The sequence below is a fragment of the Scyliorhinus torazame genome, chromosome 1, assembly GCF_047496885.1.
Source record: "Scyliorhinus torazame isolate Kashiwa2021f chromosome 1, sScyTor2.1, whole genome shotgun sequence".
Taxonomy (NCBI): Eukaryota; Metazoa; Chordata; class Chondrichthyes; order Carcharhiniformes; family Scyliorhinidae; genus Scyliorhinus; species Scyliorhinus torazame.
This window is the reverse complement of record NC_092707.1, coordinates 379666511-379678959: the sequence shown is the minus strand read 5'-3', so window position 1 is coordinate 379678959 and position 12449 is coordinate 379666511. Positions and strand designations below refer to the sequence as shown.

Below are 12449 nucleotides of genomic sequence, written 5' to 3'. Positions count from 1 at the left end.
CTAAATGTGTGTGCTGGTATCCAATAGAATGATGAAAGCTGAAATAAAGCAAACCCATGCCTGTTATACCAACAGTCTAATTCAAATTACCCCTACTGTCTTTACTCTGTGCAGTTCCTTAAATTATGCTGTCTTGAGTGCCCAAATATAACTTGTCATCCAAGTTCATGAAACCCAACCATGTCCACTCTCCAATTTAAAATATTCTGAAGTGTAAGACAGGCATTTACAAGGGCAAGTTTTCTGAAGGGCCAGACGATTCTGTATTAGTTAATTTTAGATTTTCTGTCCCACCAATCCATTTTATAAAATATTTTCCACATCAGCGATATATTTTTAGAGCCAGGTTGATGGATAACAGTGTGACACGTCTGCGTTTCAAATCTTTGGTTTGTTTTTAACAAGAAAAATAAAAGGTCGAGGGGAGGACAGAGTTAGAAAAGAAAAACCTCATCCTGCCCAAAGCAACACAATAGAAGTTCATTCCGTCAACATTAACCAGGATAGAAATTAGTTTTGCATGCAAAGATGAAATGTAATTGTGCGCACTATACCTTGAATACTTTGGCAGCAAGTGGATCTTCATCAAAGTCAACATCTAGGGGACCAATATCAACATCCATGAGGTCTTGTAGCATGTCAAAGTCTTTGTCTTTATCTTTTTCCAAAGATGATGCAGATGGAGCACCTTTGGATGATGAAAACAGCTTTAACATTGCCAAGTATGTTAACTAATGTATGGAAATGGACCACATAGACTCACCAGGCAATTTTAAGGCTGTGCTTTTTCTTTTAATTTAGAAAATAAAAAATAACAGTACAATATGTTCTTTAAAATCAATGAACAGACGATCTATTCACTATTTTTCTCCTTTCAACTTACCTGTAATATCTGGGGTCAGAGGCTCATCTATGGACTCCACGAGCGGAATAACAGGCGGCTGGGGCAGGGAATCATCAGAGTCAGCTGCTGATGGTCCTGCATCTTCACCAACTGCTCCTTCTTCCATGGTCTCTACAGCTACTGGTGACAATAGCTCACCTGTTTTCAATTTTCAAAAACAAATTTTGCAGTAGGTTACAACTTGGAACAAAATCATTTAATACTTGTTACTTACTAACACAGTGCACAAAAATGACCACAAAACCTGGAATACGTTAGTTGAAAGTCAAATCCTGGAAGTCTGAACTAAGAATAAATTTACAAGTTGATCAGCATCAAGAGAAAAAGGTTCAGCACTCTGACAAAGGTTTATTTCAATTTTGTATGCTGATCAACCCGTTTGATATAGATAATATGAAGTAACAAATTATTACTACAGCATTGCACCCATAGAATAAATATCCAATTCGTCATCAAACTAATTCACTAACATACTTACTGACAGAAAATGGTGGACAGAATTTGGCAGACAATTACTGTCACAAGTTCTCAGTTTACTTGTAAAGTAAGAGTTTAACAGGTGTACATAAAAGAAGAAACTAAGCTCAATAGGGTCCATGTTAGCACTATAAACCAAACCAACGGCCTAGCATAACGACTACTTTCATAACTTGATCAACAACATGTTTACATTGACTACCATTGACAATGGACATTGTCAACTGGAATGATTGTTAGCAGAAACTTTCAAATACACCCAAAAGTCTTCTTTGGATCATTCACTGAAAAAATACAATAAAATATTGGAAACATCAGGTCATGCGGTATCTGTGAAGAGAAATAGAGAGCAAATGATGCGGATCAATAGCCAATCAGAACTGGATTGGTAATTCTGATAAAAGTTATTGAACTAATAAGCTCAAGTTTCCTCTCCATAGATGCTGCGTGAAGTGAGTGTTCATAACCTTTTCTGCTTTGGTTTCATATTTTCACATTTGCAGTCATTTGCTTTTCCTGTTGAGAAAGATTGGAATTTGTTACAGAAAAGTGGAGAGAGAGGGAGGTAGAGACGGAACCAGAAAAAGTTGGGGAGAGGACACGAGAGAGAGAGAGAGAGAGAGAGAGAGAGAGAGAGAGAGAGAGATATTACACATATATAGGGAGGGAGCATGAAAGAGAGTATTGAGGCCAAGAGGGAGAAAGTGATGGAGGAAGCACAAGGGAGGGAGAAAGAGTTGCAGGAAGTACAAAACTGCATCACCAAGCAAGAGAAGGGAAGGAAAAAATATTTAAAAAGTGAATGCTGAGGGAGCAAAAGGCGTACATGACTGAAAAAAGGTTTACATTCAGTAGGTATGTTAGGCAATAGCAATTCTGATCATGACACGCCAAATGTTGATCTTGAGCATGAGAGACACAGACGCAATATGGGTGTGTCTACACACATCCCTTTACATGCATAGCAGTAACAGTATCTTTTGTGTAACATTTCAAACACAAATGCTTAGCACACAATAACAAGGGGGCACAATTGTTGAGGAATAAACATTTATTGTACAATTTGCTTCCTACCTGCCAAGATATCTTGAATCATGCAGGTTAAAGAGTATTGTGCCCATGCTCCACCCCAGGAGATGTCTCCCCTGTTGAAGTCTGTCCCGACCAGTAGAAGGAGAAGTCTTTCTAGCTGCTGCTCATTAACAATTTCGCAAAGATGAATTGTTGGCCTTGTAGCATTTGCTATACGTGCCAGAACCTGCCAAAAAAATTGAGTTCACTCATTGCCACAGCTCCAATCCACGACAAAGAGGCTGAGTCTTTGAGCCAGTCCATTCACATTAAATTAACTCCCTTTAAATTGCAACACTTCTATGGAGAAACCAGTGACTATTCCTGGTCTGATATTCTTCAGTTCTTTGCTACAGGCCATATATAGAGATTTCATCAAACCAAAACAACTATCACACTTACAAACAATTGCTGATTTCAATACTTGGATGGAGAGGGAAGACCTATTCATCAATTTACAGCATGATTCGTTCCACTTATTGAACAGGGTACAATAGATAATACATTTTCTTTCACGTGCACACCACAAAAGCACTGCCAAATGTAACTGTAGAAATTGGGCACAGGTTTATATCCAGGAAGAAGCTGTAACATTTTACTTATTTAATTATACTCTTCAGAAGGTTAACTAAAAAGAGGAAGAATTAAATAAGGTGCGCACATATGTACCAACATTTTAAAGTCCTCTTTACCAGCAGTCCACTTCCAAAGCAGAATGGACAGCAAGTGGCTGCACACTGGCCTCCTGCCATCACGAAGATAGGTATGGGAAGTGGCTTGCGAGTGGAGTTCAAGGCTACAACTTTCAAACATAGGCACAGAAAAGCACTCATTCTCTCCTAGTAATAGAAAGGAAATAAAAATGTTTGGGTGGATGAATAAGATAGACCAAGTGGCCTTCTTCATCTGCAATTCCGAAGGTGTAAATTTCACAAGGGAGCACAATTGTGTGGGAGGGTGGTAGAGGCGGGTTACCTCACATCCTTTAAAAAGTACCTGGATGAGCACGTGGCACGTCATAACGTTCAAGGTTTTGGTCTAAGTGCTGGGAAATGGGATTAGGTAGGCGGGTCAGATGTTTTTCATGCATCGGTGCAGACTCGATGGGTCGAAGGGCCTCTTCTGCACTGTATTATTCTGAGATTCTGTGATGTATTTTGCTTCACAATTATTGATGTGGCCGCAAGTCAGAAAAAAACTCATTAAAGAGGATTTCTCGCTTCCACAAAAAGTGTTCAACCTTATGTCAAAAGCACTTTTCCTCTGCAATTCACATTAAAATGTGTGATCTTTAAACTGCACTTGCAGTCTGGACCATTAAAAAGCACGAAGCATTCAAAAGGTGAACAATTTAAGGGATAAGGTTTTGTGTAAGAGTTTTCTCTCATCCTCTCCTCATACATGTATATAATTCCACAGGCATCACCACTCAGCAGTACATTGGATAAGCGTCCAAACAGGTAAGACCCACAAGGCATCACATCCAGCTTAATTCTTACATGATCTAATAAGGGGCAATAAGGTAACCATTTCTGGGACTTCCGGTGACGGTGGGTGGGAGGCAGCCGCACACTGGAGGGCTCCCGCTCGGGAATAGGAATTTCGGAGTTTTAATGCTCGGTCCCGGGGGCAACGGAGGCTGAAAAGGCTGCAAGAAGGCATAGGGAGGAGAAATGTCCAAGTTTGGGAGAAAAACGGCCATGAAAAAGGGGGTTAACGGAAGTCCGCCAGGGAGTGAAAAAGTCAGCGCAGGAACTGTAAGGAAAGCGAAGGCTGGATCGCTCACGGCAGAAGAAATGACCACGGTGATGGCTGTGGCACTTGAAAAACAGTTCACAAAACAAATGGAAGCGATGAAGAAGGAGATGGGGGCGATATTAAAAGTGCTGGTGGAGGAGGCGATTGCCCCGGTGAGGGCGGCGGTATCAAGCGCAGCGGCGGAGGTGCAGGAGCAAGGCGAGACACTGAAGGAAGTGGAAGAGGTATTATCACAGCACAGTGATCAACTCACCTCGATGGGGAACGAGTTGCGGAAGGTGACAGAGACCAACAAGGGTCTGTGAGCCAAAATCGAAGACCTGGAAAACAGATCCAGGCGGCAGAATCTGAGAATTGTGGGTCTGCCTGAAGGGGTGGAAGGCCCGAGGCCGACAGAGTATTTTGCCACGATGTTGGCGAAGCTATTAGGGGAGGGGGACGATCCCTCCCGATATGAACTGGATCAGGCTCATTGGTCATGGAGGCTTATACCAAAGGCGAGTGAGCTGCAAAGAGTAGTAACTGTGTTTCCCTAGGTATAGCATGAAGGAGAAAGTCCTGTGCTGGGCAAAGCAGAAACGGGTGGTTCAGTGGGCTGGAGCTGATATATGCATATACCAGGACTTTACGGTGGAGCTGGCGAGGAGGCGGGCTGCCTTCAGCCGGGTGAAGAAGGCACTGTACATCAGCAAGGTGCAGTGTGGCATAGTATACCCAGCTAAGTTGAGGGTGACCTACAAATCCAAGGACTTTTATTTTGGGACAGTGGAAGCAGCGGAGGAGTTTGCGAAGGCAGAAGGACTGTGGCAGAATTGAGAAATGGTTGTGTACAGATGTAGCCTCATGTAACTTTATTTTTTCACTGCGTGTTGATGTATGTATTAAACGAGTCGACGCTGTATATATTTGGACAAGGGAAGAGATGGGACTTTCATTTGCAATGATGGCTCTTTGGGGCTTGGGTATGTATGCGGGGGATGTGTGCTAAAGGGTATTTCTTGGTTTTCCTGGGACCGGGCAAGGGGGAAGGTGACCCGGGCGGGGGCCTCCACACTGGCTGGTTTAAGCCGGCCAGTAAACGGGAGTGAGGCGGGGGGGAGGCTGCGTTACTGTTTGTTGGTGGGGTGTAAATTCTGAAGAAAATGTGAAAATGGAGAATAAAAATATTTATTTTAAAAAGGTAACCACTTCTGAGCAGAACTCTTTTAAAAAAATATATAAATTTAGAGCACGCAATTATATTTTTCCAATTAAGGGGCAATTTCATGTGGCCAATCCACCTAACCTGCACATCTCTGGGTTGGGAGAGGGGGGGGGGGGGAAAACTTGATATTTCAAGAGCGGCACAGTGGCTCACACTGCTGCCTTACAGCACCAGGGACCTGTGTTCAATTCTGGCCTTGGGTGTCTGCCTGTATGGAATTTGTGCATTCTCCCAGTGCCTGCGTGGATTTCCTCTGGGTGCTCTGGCTTCCTCCCACAAAAGTTGTGCAGGTTAGGTGGATTCACCATGATCAATATGCGGGGACAGGGCGGTGGCCTTGGTAGAGTTCTCTTTCTGAGGGTCAGTGCAGACTTGATGGGCTGAATGGTCTCCAGTTGCACTGCAGGAATCCTCTGGATATTTCCTTCTTCACAGATCATAAACAAAACTGGACAACTTCACCCATCCAGTTATGGAGAAGCTCAATCAAACACTGCCTGGATGACGGGTGTCCTTCAGTGTGCTGCATATATATATATATATATTTATAGGGAAAATTTGAACACCTTCAACGTCACTTTATTTTGGCTAATTTCACCTTCATCCACTTAACTTTTGTTGCAACGACAAAACAATTAACTTCCCCCTGTTAATCAGTTATTGCACTACGTTGGGCTGCATGTATGAATAAAAAGGATTATGGACTCAAGAAAGCAAGACCTCAGTCTGTAGGTTTCCTACTTTCCATATATCTGCCTGATCAATCAGACAGGGATTACAGCCTTCAAAGTGTTTAACTGAGAGAGGTTCATGACAAAACCATCACCAGAAGATTTAAAAAAAAATGATATTTGAAAATTAAATATGGTGACACTTTCGCTCGAAACTTATTGCACTCCCATAGGGAAGACTTCCAATTAAGTAAAAGCCTTCAATAAGCCACCAGGTGGTCTTTGTTCCTTTGTACTCTATTTGATCAATCATCCAACTGGGACTCCCAACTGTTCTTTCTATTTCTCCGACACTTTCCTCAACCTCCATAAATAAAAGCACGCTTGGCATGTTCAATCAATTTTTTGAAATCTAAGTAGCCAGTACCGCTCGAGGGCGTGCCAGCTCACCTAAATGGTCCATCAACTGCAAATGTTTTTAAGATGAAGATAGATAGTTTTTTGAAGAATAAAAGGATTAAGGGTTATGATGTTCGGGCCGGAAAGTGGAGCTGAGTCCACAAAAGATCAGCCATGATCTCATTGAATGGTGGAGCAGGCTCGAGGGGCCAGATGGCCTACTCCTGCTCCTAGTTCTTATGATAGCATCAATATCTATATCCTTAAATTTAACCAGTGGAATATCAGTTTGCCACTTTACACCGCAAAGTTCTCACAAGTTAAAAGTTTTTTTTCTTGAAAAGATTGTAGACACAGGGCTTCTTTCATCAGAACAAAATAACTTGAGCGATTTGATGAGATGCTGAAAATTATTTATGATTTTGATAGAGATTAAACTATTCCCACTGGTCAGTCAGATGCTAACTGGAGGGTATGAACTTCAAACCAGGAAAGAACCACGGAAGAGTTCAGGAGAATATTTTTGATTAAATGTAGAAAGTTACTAGGAGGGAGTGGTAAACATTTGAAAAAGAAAAACTAAGGAGGAATGGGGCTAAAAAGTTAACTCTTTCAGGGAGCTGGCGCAATGGGTCAAATAGCCTTCTTTTCTGTTGTAAAGTATGACACTCCATTATATCCCAATTATGATTGATGCACTAAAAGTGAAAGTTACAAAATTACATTTGAGGGACGCAAAGTGAAGTATAGGTTAAACAGAGCTCATGAACCCAAGCACAAGTTATCTGAATTCCAATTATGTAACTATGCTCCAGAGGCAACTCTTTAGTCATTTTCTTTGTACATTTACCTTGCAGACAAAGAGTAGCAGATCTGCATGACAGGTAAAATCCATGGAGAGAAGAAATAGTGCAAGCTTCTGCACCACAGCAATGCAGCGATCATGGGATAAAGTAAACGGAAGTGGTTCCACCTCTGGCGAATCTTTTGTTGAGGACGATTCTGAATCTAATGTAGTGCGAGGCCACTCTGCAGTCCGGCGCAAACGAATAAGGTCTTTGAAGTGCTAGTGGGATTGAAATGGAGACAAAATTTAATTAACTTTGTCAACTAAATCCCACTAACTGAATTTATATGCATGCAGTTACGGTTCGGAAAGACTAAAACGAAAATCTGAATTTCCGTGGGCTGAAAGGATAAAAAACAAAACTGTACAATTTCCAGAACTAATGAAGGTCTGATGTATCCTGAACAATATCTTAGTTAGCAGTGCATACATTGGCAAAGCAAAGCTCGAGCAATAATAAAATTAAATGTTAAATTTTCTCTAATTTTTCACTCCTGTGATCTCATCTGGTCCTGTATCCATGATCGACTCCCATTAAACTGCTGTTAACCCAACTTTTCTTCTTGGCCGACAGGAAAAGCAACATTTTAATGAGGAAGTACCTTTTCCTTCCATCAAACCACCATCACAAACCTCCTCAAAAACCTACGCTTGAACCTTCTGCTGTTCTAAACGACCAAGCAGCCCATCCTTTCTAAGATCCCCAAGAATACTTGTTGCCTACTCTTTCTTTTGAGTACTCAGTGCTCATTTTCACTGGAACTGTGTGTTTCAATTTCAGTCAGGTTTCCGCCTCTATTACAGCACTGAAGCAGTGCTAGCCAAAGTTGCAACTGACATTTTGTGACTGCTGTTTCACCCTCCTTGCCCCTCACTGCAGCCTTTTCACAGTCAATCACACCATGCTCTCCAATACCTCACCATTGTGCAGCTCAGTGGACTACCTAATTACTTGGCTCCACTCTCACCTATCTATTCATAGACAGATCAGCCCCAACATTGAGTTTTCTTCCAGATCCAGTCCCAATAGGTTCAAGAATACCCCAAGGATCTATCATTGACCCTTACATCTCCCCAACCCCTGCTCACTACACGTCGACATGGCAAAATTACCCAAATACATTGGTTAGCTTCAAAAGGCACACTGCTGCTAGCCAGCTTTACCTGTCTACCACCTCTCCTGCACTTCTGAAATGCTCATCAGATATCTAATCTTAGATAAATTGCAACGAAAACACCGCAAAGACCAAACCCATCACCTTCAATCCGCATCACAAACTGACTGACTCCATGCACCTACCAACCACCATGTCAGACAGTTAGCAACCTTGGGATCCAATTCAATCCCAAAAATCTCTTCACCACTTCACTAATCCACCACTCACCCTACATCAGCCCATCTCCCACAGTCACCTCCAAACTCAATTATTGCAATGTTCTAACCTGCCTCTCATCCTCAGTCACTGTTCATTTCTCACAACAATTCCCACTCACCTCATCATCCGTGGCCTAGCTGACCTACATTGGCCAACAGTCCCACAGCAGCTAAAATGCAAAATTCTTATCACTGTGTTTAATTCCCTTTCCAGATCTCAGACCTCCCAATCTAATTTCTCAAGCCCAATACCCACCCTCCCCTTGAGCTGTCTATTCCTTTATCGCTTTGACTCCTTGCGCATCATTTTACTCACGATTGTCTGCCATGCCATGGGCAGATTAGGCCCCAGGCTCAGGAATGCCCTCCCTTAAAATTAACCTTAACACAACCCTCTCTGCCTTTAAAGGTTTCCTTAAAACAGAGCCGTTTGACAAATCTTTGGCTCACTCTGCCTAATACCTCTTTCTTTGGCTAAGTTTCTATTTTTTGGATGTCGCTTCTGTGAACCACATAGGCACAATTTTCTGTGCTATATAAATGCAAAGTTGTTGCTGCAAAAAAAAGTTGTCCCATGCAGGACCAATAATACAGCAACCATTTTAAACACTTAAGCTATAGAACAAAACAGACGTCATACCTTTGACGTAGCTTGCTTTAGTTTTGCCTGTTCTACCAATAGTTTATATGAAGATCCTTTGCTGCTCTGGATCTTCTCTTTCTCTATTTGCTCAACTAATGCCTTTTGTTTTGCTTTTAACAAATTGAGTTGCTGCAAAAAAGGTTAAGTCAAAAGTCAGTTTGATATGTACACACACCCAAAAACACAATCTAAAACTGCAGAGCAAGTTCTTAAACACCCTGATCATTTTATTTTTTTTAAAAAGAGGCTCTGTATTCTCATCTTTCTCCCCTCCCTTCCCCTCTGAGGTTACTCACTGAAGTTTATTTTAACCCAGTAATGCACACCAAAACCTGTTGAGTACTTACAGGCAATCTACTCAAAGATTTCTGCAAATGCAACCTCCTAACGCAGCTATAAGGATGCCTGTAATAACTATCCTTCAGACTGTCTCGACCTGGGAATGAGTACAGCATCTGTTTACCAATCCAGTGAAAATCAGGAACTCACATGAGCAGTGACAGGTGGAAAACGATATCCCAACACTTCGCACAGCACACCAGAGGAACCCAATTGAAATCAAGTCTGGATTACACTGTATCTCACTGTCCAACTTGAAAGAGACAAACTGGCTTAGATGAGCATCTTCCTAAACCACACTAGCTTTCTATCACCCAAATATTGGTCTCATGCTGCAAGTAGTGTCAAAGCAATTTGTGTTTCGCAATTTTCCCGAAAAAAACTCAATACAATAGCTTTAATGTTTGCCAAAGTACTGGATTACTACGCCAAATGCAAAATCTAAACAAAATTCAAACAAACAGCAACAGATGAGTTAATACCTGCTTATGGTGTATGAGTTGCTTTCGAATTTTTCTTGAATATAACCGGTCAAGACTGCTGCTGCCTTTGGTAGATTTGCCTGAACACTGTGACTGAAGATTGTTATTGATGAAACTCCATTGGTTTCCTAGAGCAGAGAGGAAACTCCAGTCCTTTATTACACACTTTAGCCAAGCAATGCTTACCTCAGATTCAAATCATTGAAGCTTTGGCCAAATAGATTACTTAACATTATTTAATATGACCTGTTGGCACAGTGCATTGGTACACCGGTACTACACTGCACTACAGAAGGGCACAAAGCGGCTTTATCCCATCATTAACTACCGCAAGTACTTGGGTTGCACAGAGGCAAACCAAACTTTACTGTTTAGTTAACTGGTTGTTCACAACACTGGCAAATGCAATGCACATCGTTTGCTATCAACTTGCAGGGTTGAGGAGAATTCCAGGAAGTGGAAGAAAATAAATTGACTTTCAAATAGTTTAGTGCCGCAAGCACCAATGTATTCATAAATAAGCAAATGAAACTGAAAATAAAACCGATTGAAATGTCGTAACGAAGTATACCTGTCAGCATCCGCTCTCTGTCTTTACCATTTAATGGCTTTTTGGCTGAAGCTACTTCATCTTCAACACTTGCAACATAGTCCAACAGCCGAGATATGAGCATTACAACCCAACTGACCATTGGGATGTCCAGCACGCCTGAGGGATTAAAAATATAGGAAAATAAATTAGGCACAGCAGGACATCAAATTGTCTTGCTCCTGAAAAGCCTAAGAGCAAAATATTTATCAAATGTTCTGGTTCGAAGATCAACTTTTACTAACAGGTTATACTAGCAATGGATTTTTAACCACGTGGAATGGATTTATAAAATATTCTCTGTTTAACTGTAAAGCAGAGGAATTGTCGCTGGGTCAAAATTCTGGAATTTGTTTCTTAGCACCATCAACACAATGGCTGCAGTGTTTTAAAGAGACAGCTTACCAACACTGACTTCCCAAGGAACTTGGGGATGGGCAATAAATGTGGTTTTCTCAGCATTACCTACACCTCCAACGATTTTTCTAAAAATTGTTTAACAAGGATTTTACGCAAATAATAGTTACAAATTGATATTGAAAAAGAAACTTCATTCCAGGCTACTGCAACATTATGAATAGTTGTACAGCTCACATTCAAATGTAAGCACAGGCTTACCTTCTGTACGTCTGTACGTCCCCATCTGTGGTTGCAGAGACGACAATAAGTTATCCAAAAGGTTCAGTAGGCCTTCTAAGACCCCACTGTTACTAAGCGACCGTTGACCAAAGCAGGAAAGTAACATGAAAACCCTGAAACAAAGAGGCAGTCATGAAATGTATAAATTATAAGCTCATGGAAGTAGCAAATATACAAGTTATCTAAATTATTTATTGGTTTGGCCTGTAGTAATATTTTTAGATCTGTGCTTTGAAGAAACCCAAATTCTTTTGAACTGGGATTTTGACATATCTCCAGGTCACAATGCTGTCATTATTACAAATGCAAGAGAGAAAAAACTTTTTATTGACAAACACTGCTTAAAAAAGACTGAATTTACTAAGATTTTACATAATTAAGTGATTATTTCTTTACTTTTATTTTCAGGTGATACACACCACTCATGATGATGTCCAAACAGCATACCTACCTGTCTTGTGGGAAGATGAGATGTTGTTCTGAGTTATAAAGTTCTTGTAAAACATTAGACAAAAACTGTCCCCACCATCTCTCACCACCACAAAGCTGCACGAGCAGCAGTCCAGCATGCAAACGTATTTTGGGGGTACCACTGATGCACAGATGTTTGAATAGTTCTTCACAGGCCTGTGCATGGAACGTATTCTGAAGAACTGCTGGCACAGCGTGGCCTACAAGTAATTTAAAAACACACACAAGTGTACCATTAGCACTACAGTTGGATACAGCGCATCAACATCTTATTCCTACCATTAGGGCATTATATGCACCAACATTATTTGAATTTCCATTGCAGCATGTATGTGGGGAAGGGTGTAGTAGTTTACTTGAAATAACTCATGAAACGCCAATAATTGTTTTGTTTGTATTTTCACATTCTCGCAGTATTTCGTGGCAGATATACCACTAAAAATGTAATAAAAACACAGTGCTGGAAAAACCTAGCAGGTCTGCCAACATCAGTGGAGAGAAACAGAGTTAACGTTTCAAGTCAAACATGACTCTCCTTTGGAACTGAAGGGAGGTATAATGGTGATGGATTTTATGCTGC

General features: G+C 41.2%; 1 protein-coding gene across 5 annotated transcripts in view; it reads right to left on the bottom strand.

Annotated features, from left to right (window-relative positions):
• Window positions 1–12449, bottom strand: part of birc6 (baculoviral IAP repeat containing 6) — a 371663-nt gene that overhangs the window by 187233 nt on the left and 171981 nt on the right. For 3 of the 5 annotated variants that reach the window (XM_072512201.1, XM_072512210.1, XM_072512230.1), the window contains 9 exons: window positions 11850–12069; window positions 11378–11511; window positions 10742–10879; window positions 10171–10298; window positions 9347–9478; window positions 7335–7550; window positions 2456–2639; window positions 884–1042; window positions 555–688 (listed from right to left, as the gene is read on the bottom strand). In XM_072512201.1, coding sequence (XP_072368302.1) covers window positions 555–688; window positions 884–1042; window positions 2456–2639; window positions 7335–7550; window positions 9347–9478; window positions 10171–10298; window positions 10742–10879; window positions 11378–11511; window positions 11850–12069 — 1445 coding nt within the window. The remainder of the gene's footprint in view (window positions 1–554; window positions 689–883; window positions 1043–2455; window positions 2640–7334; window positions 7551–9346; window positions 9479–10170; window positions 10299–10741; window positions 10880–11377; window positions 11512–11849; window positions 12070–12449) is intronic. The other 2 variants (XM_072512218.1, XM_072512222.1) reach the window with 2 other exon arrangements.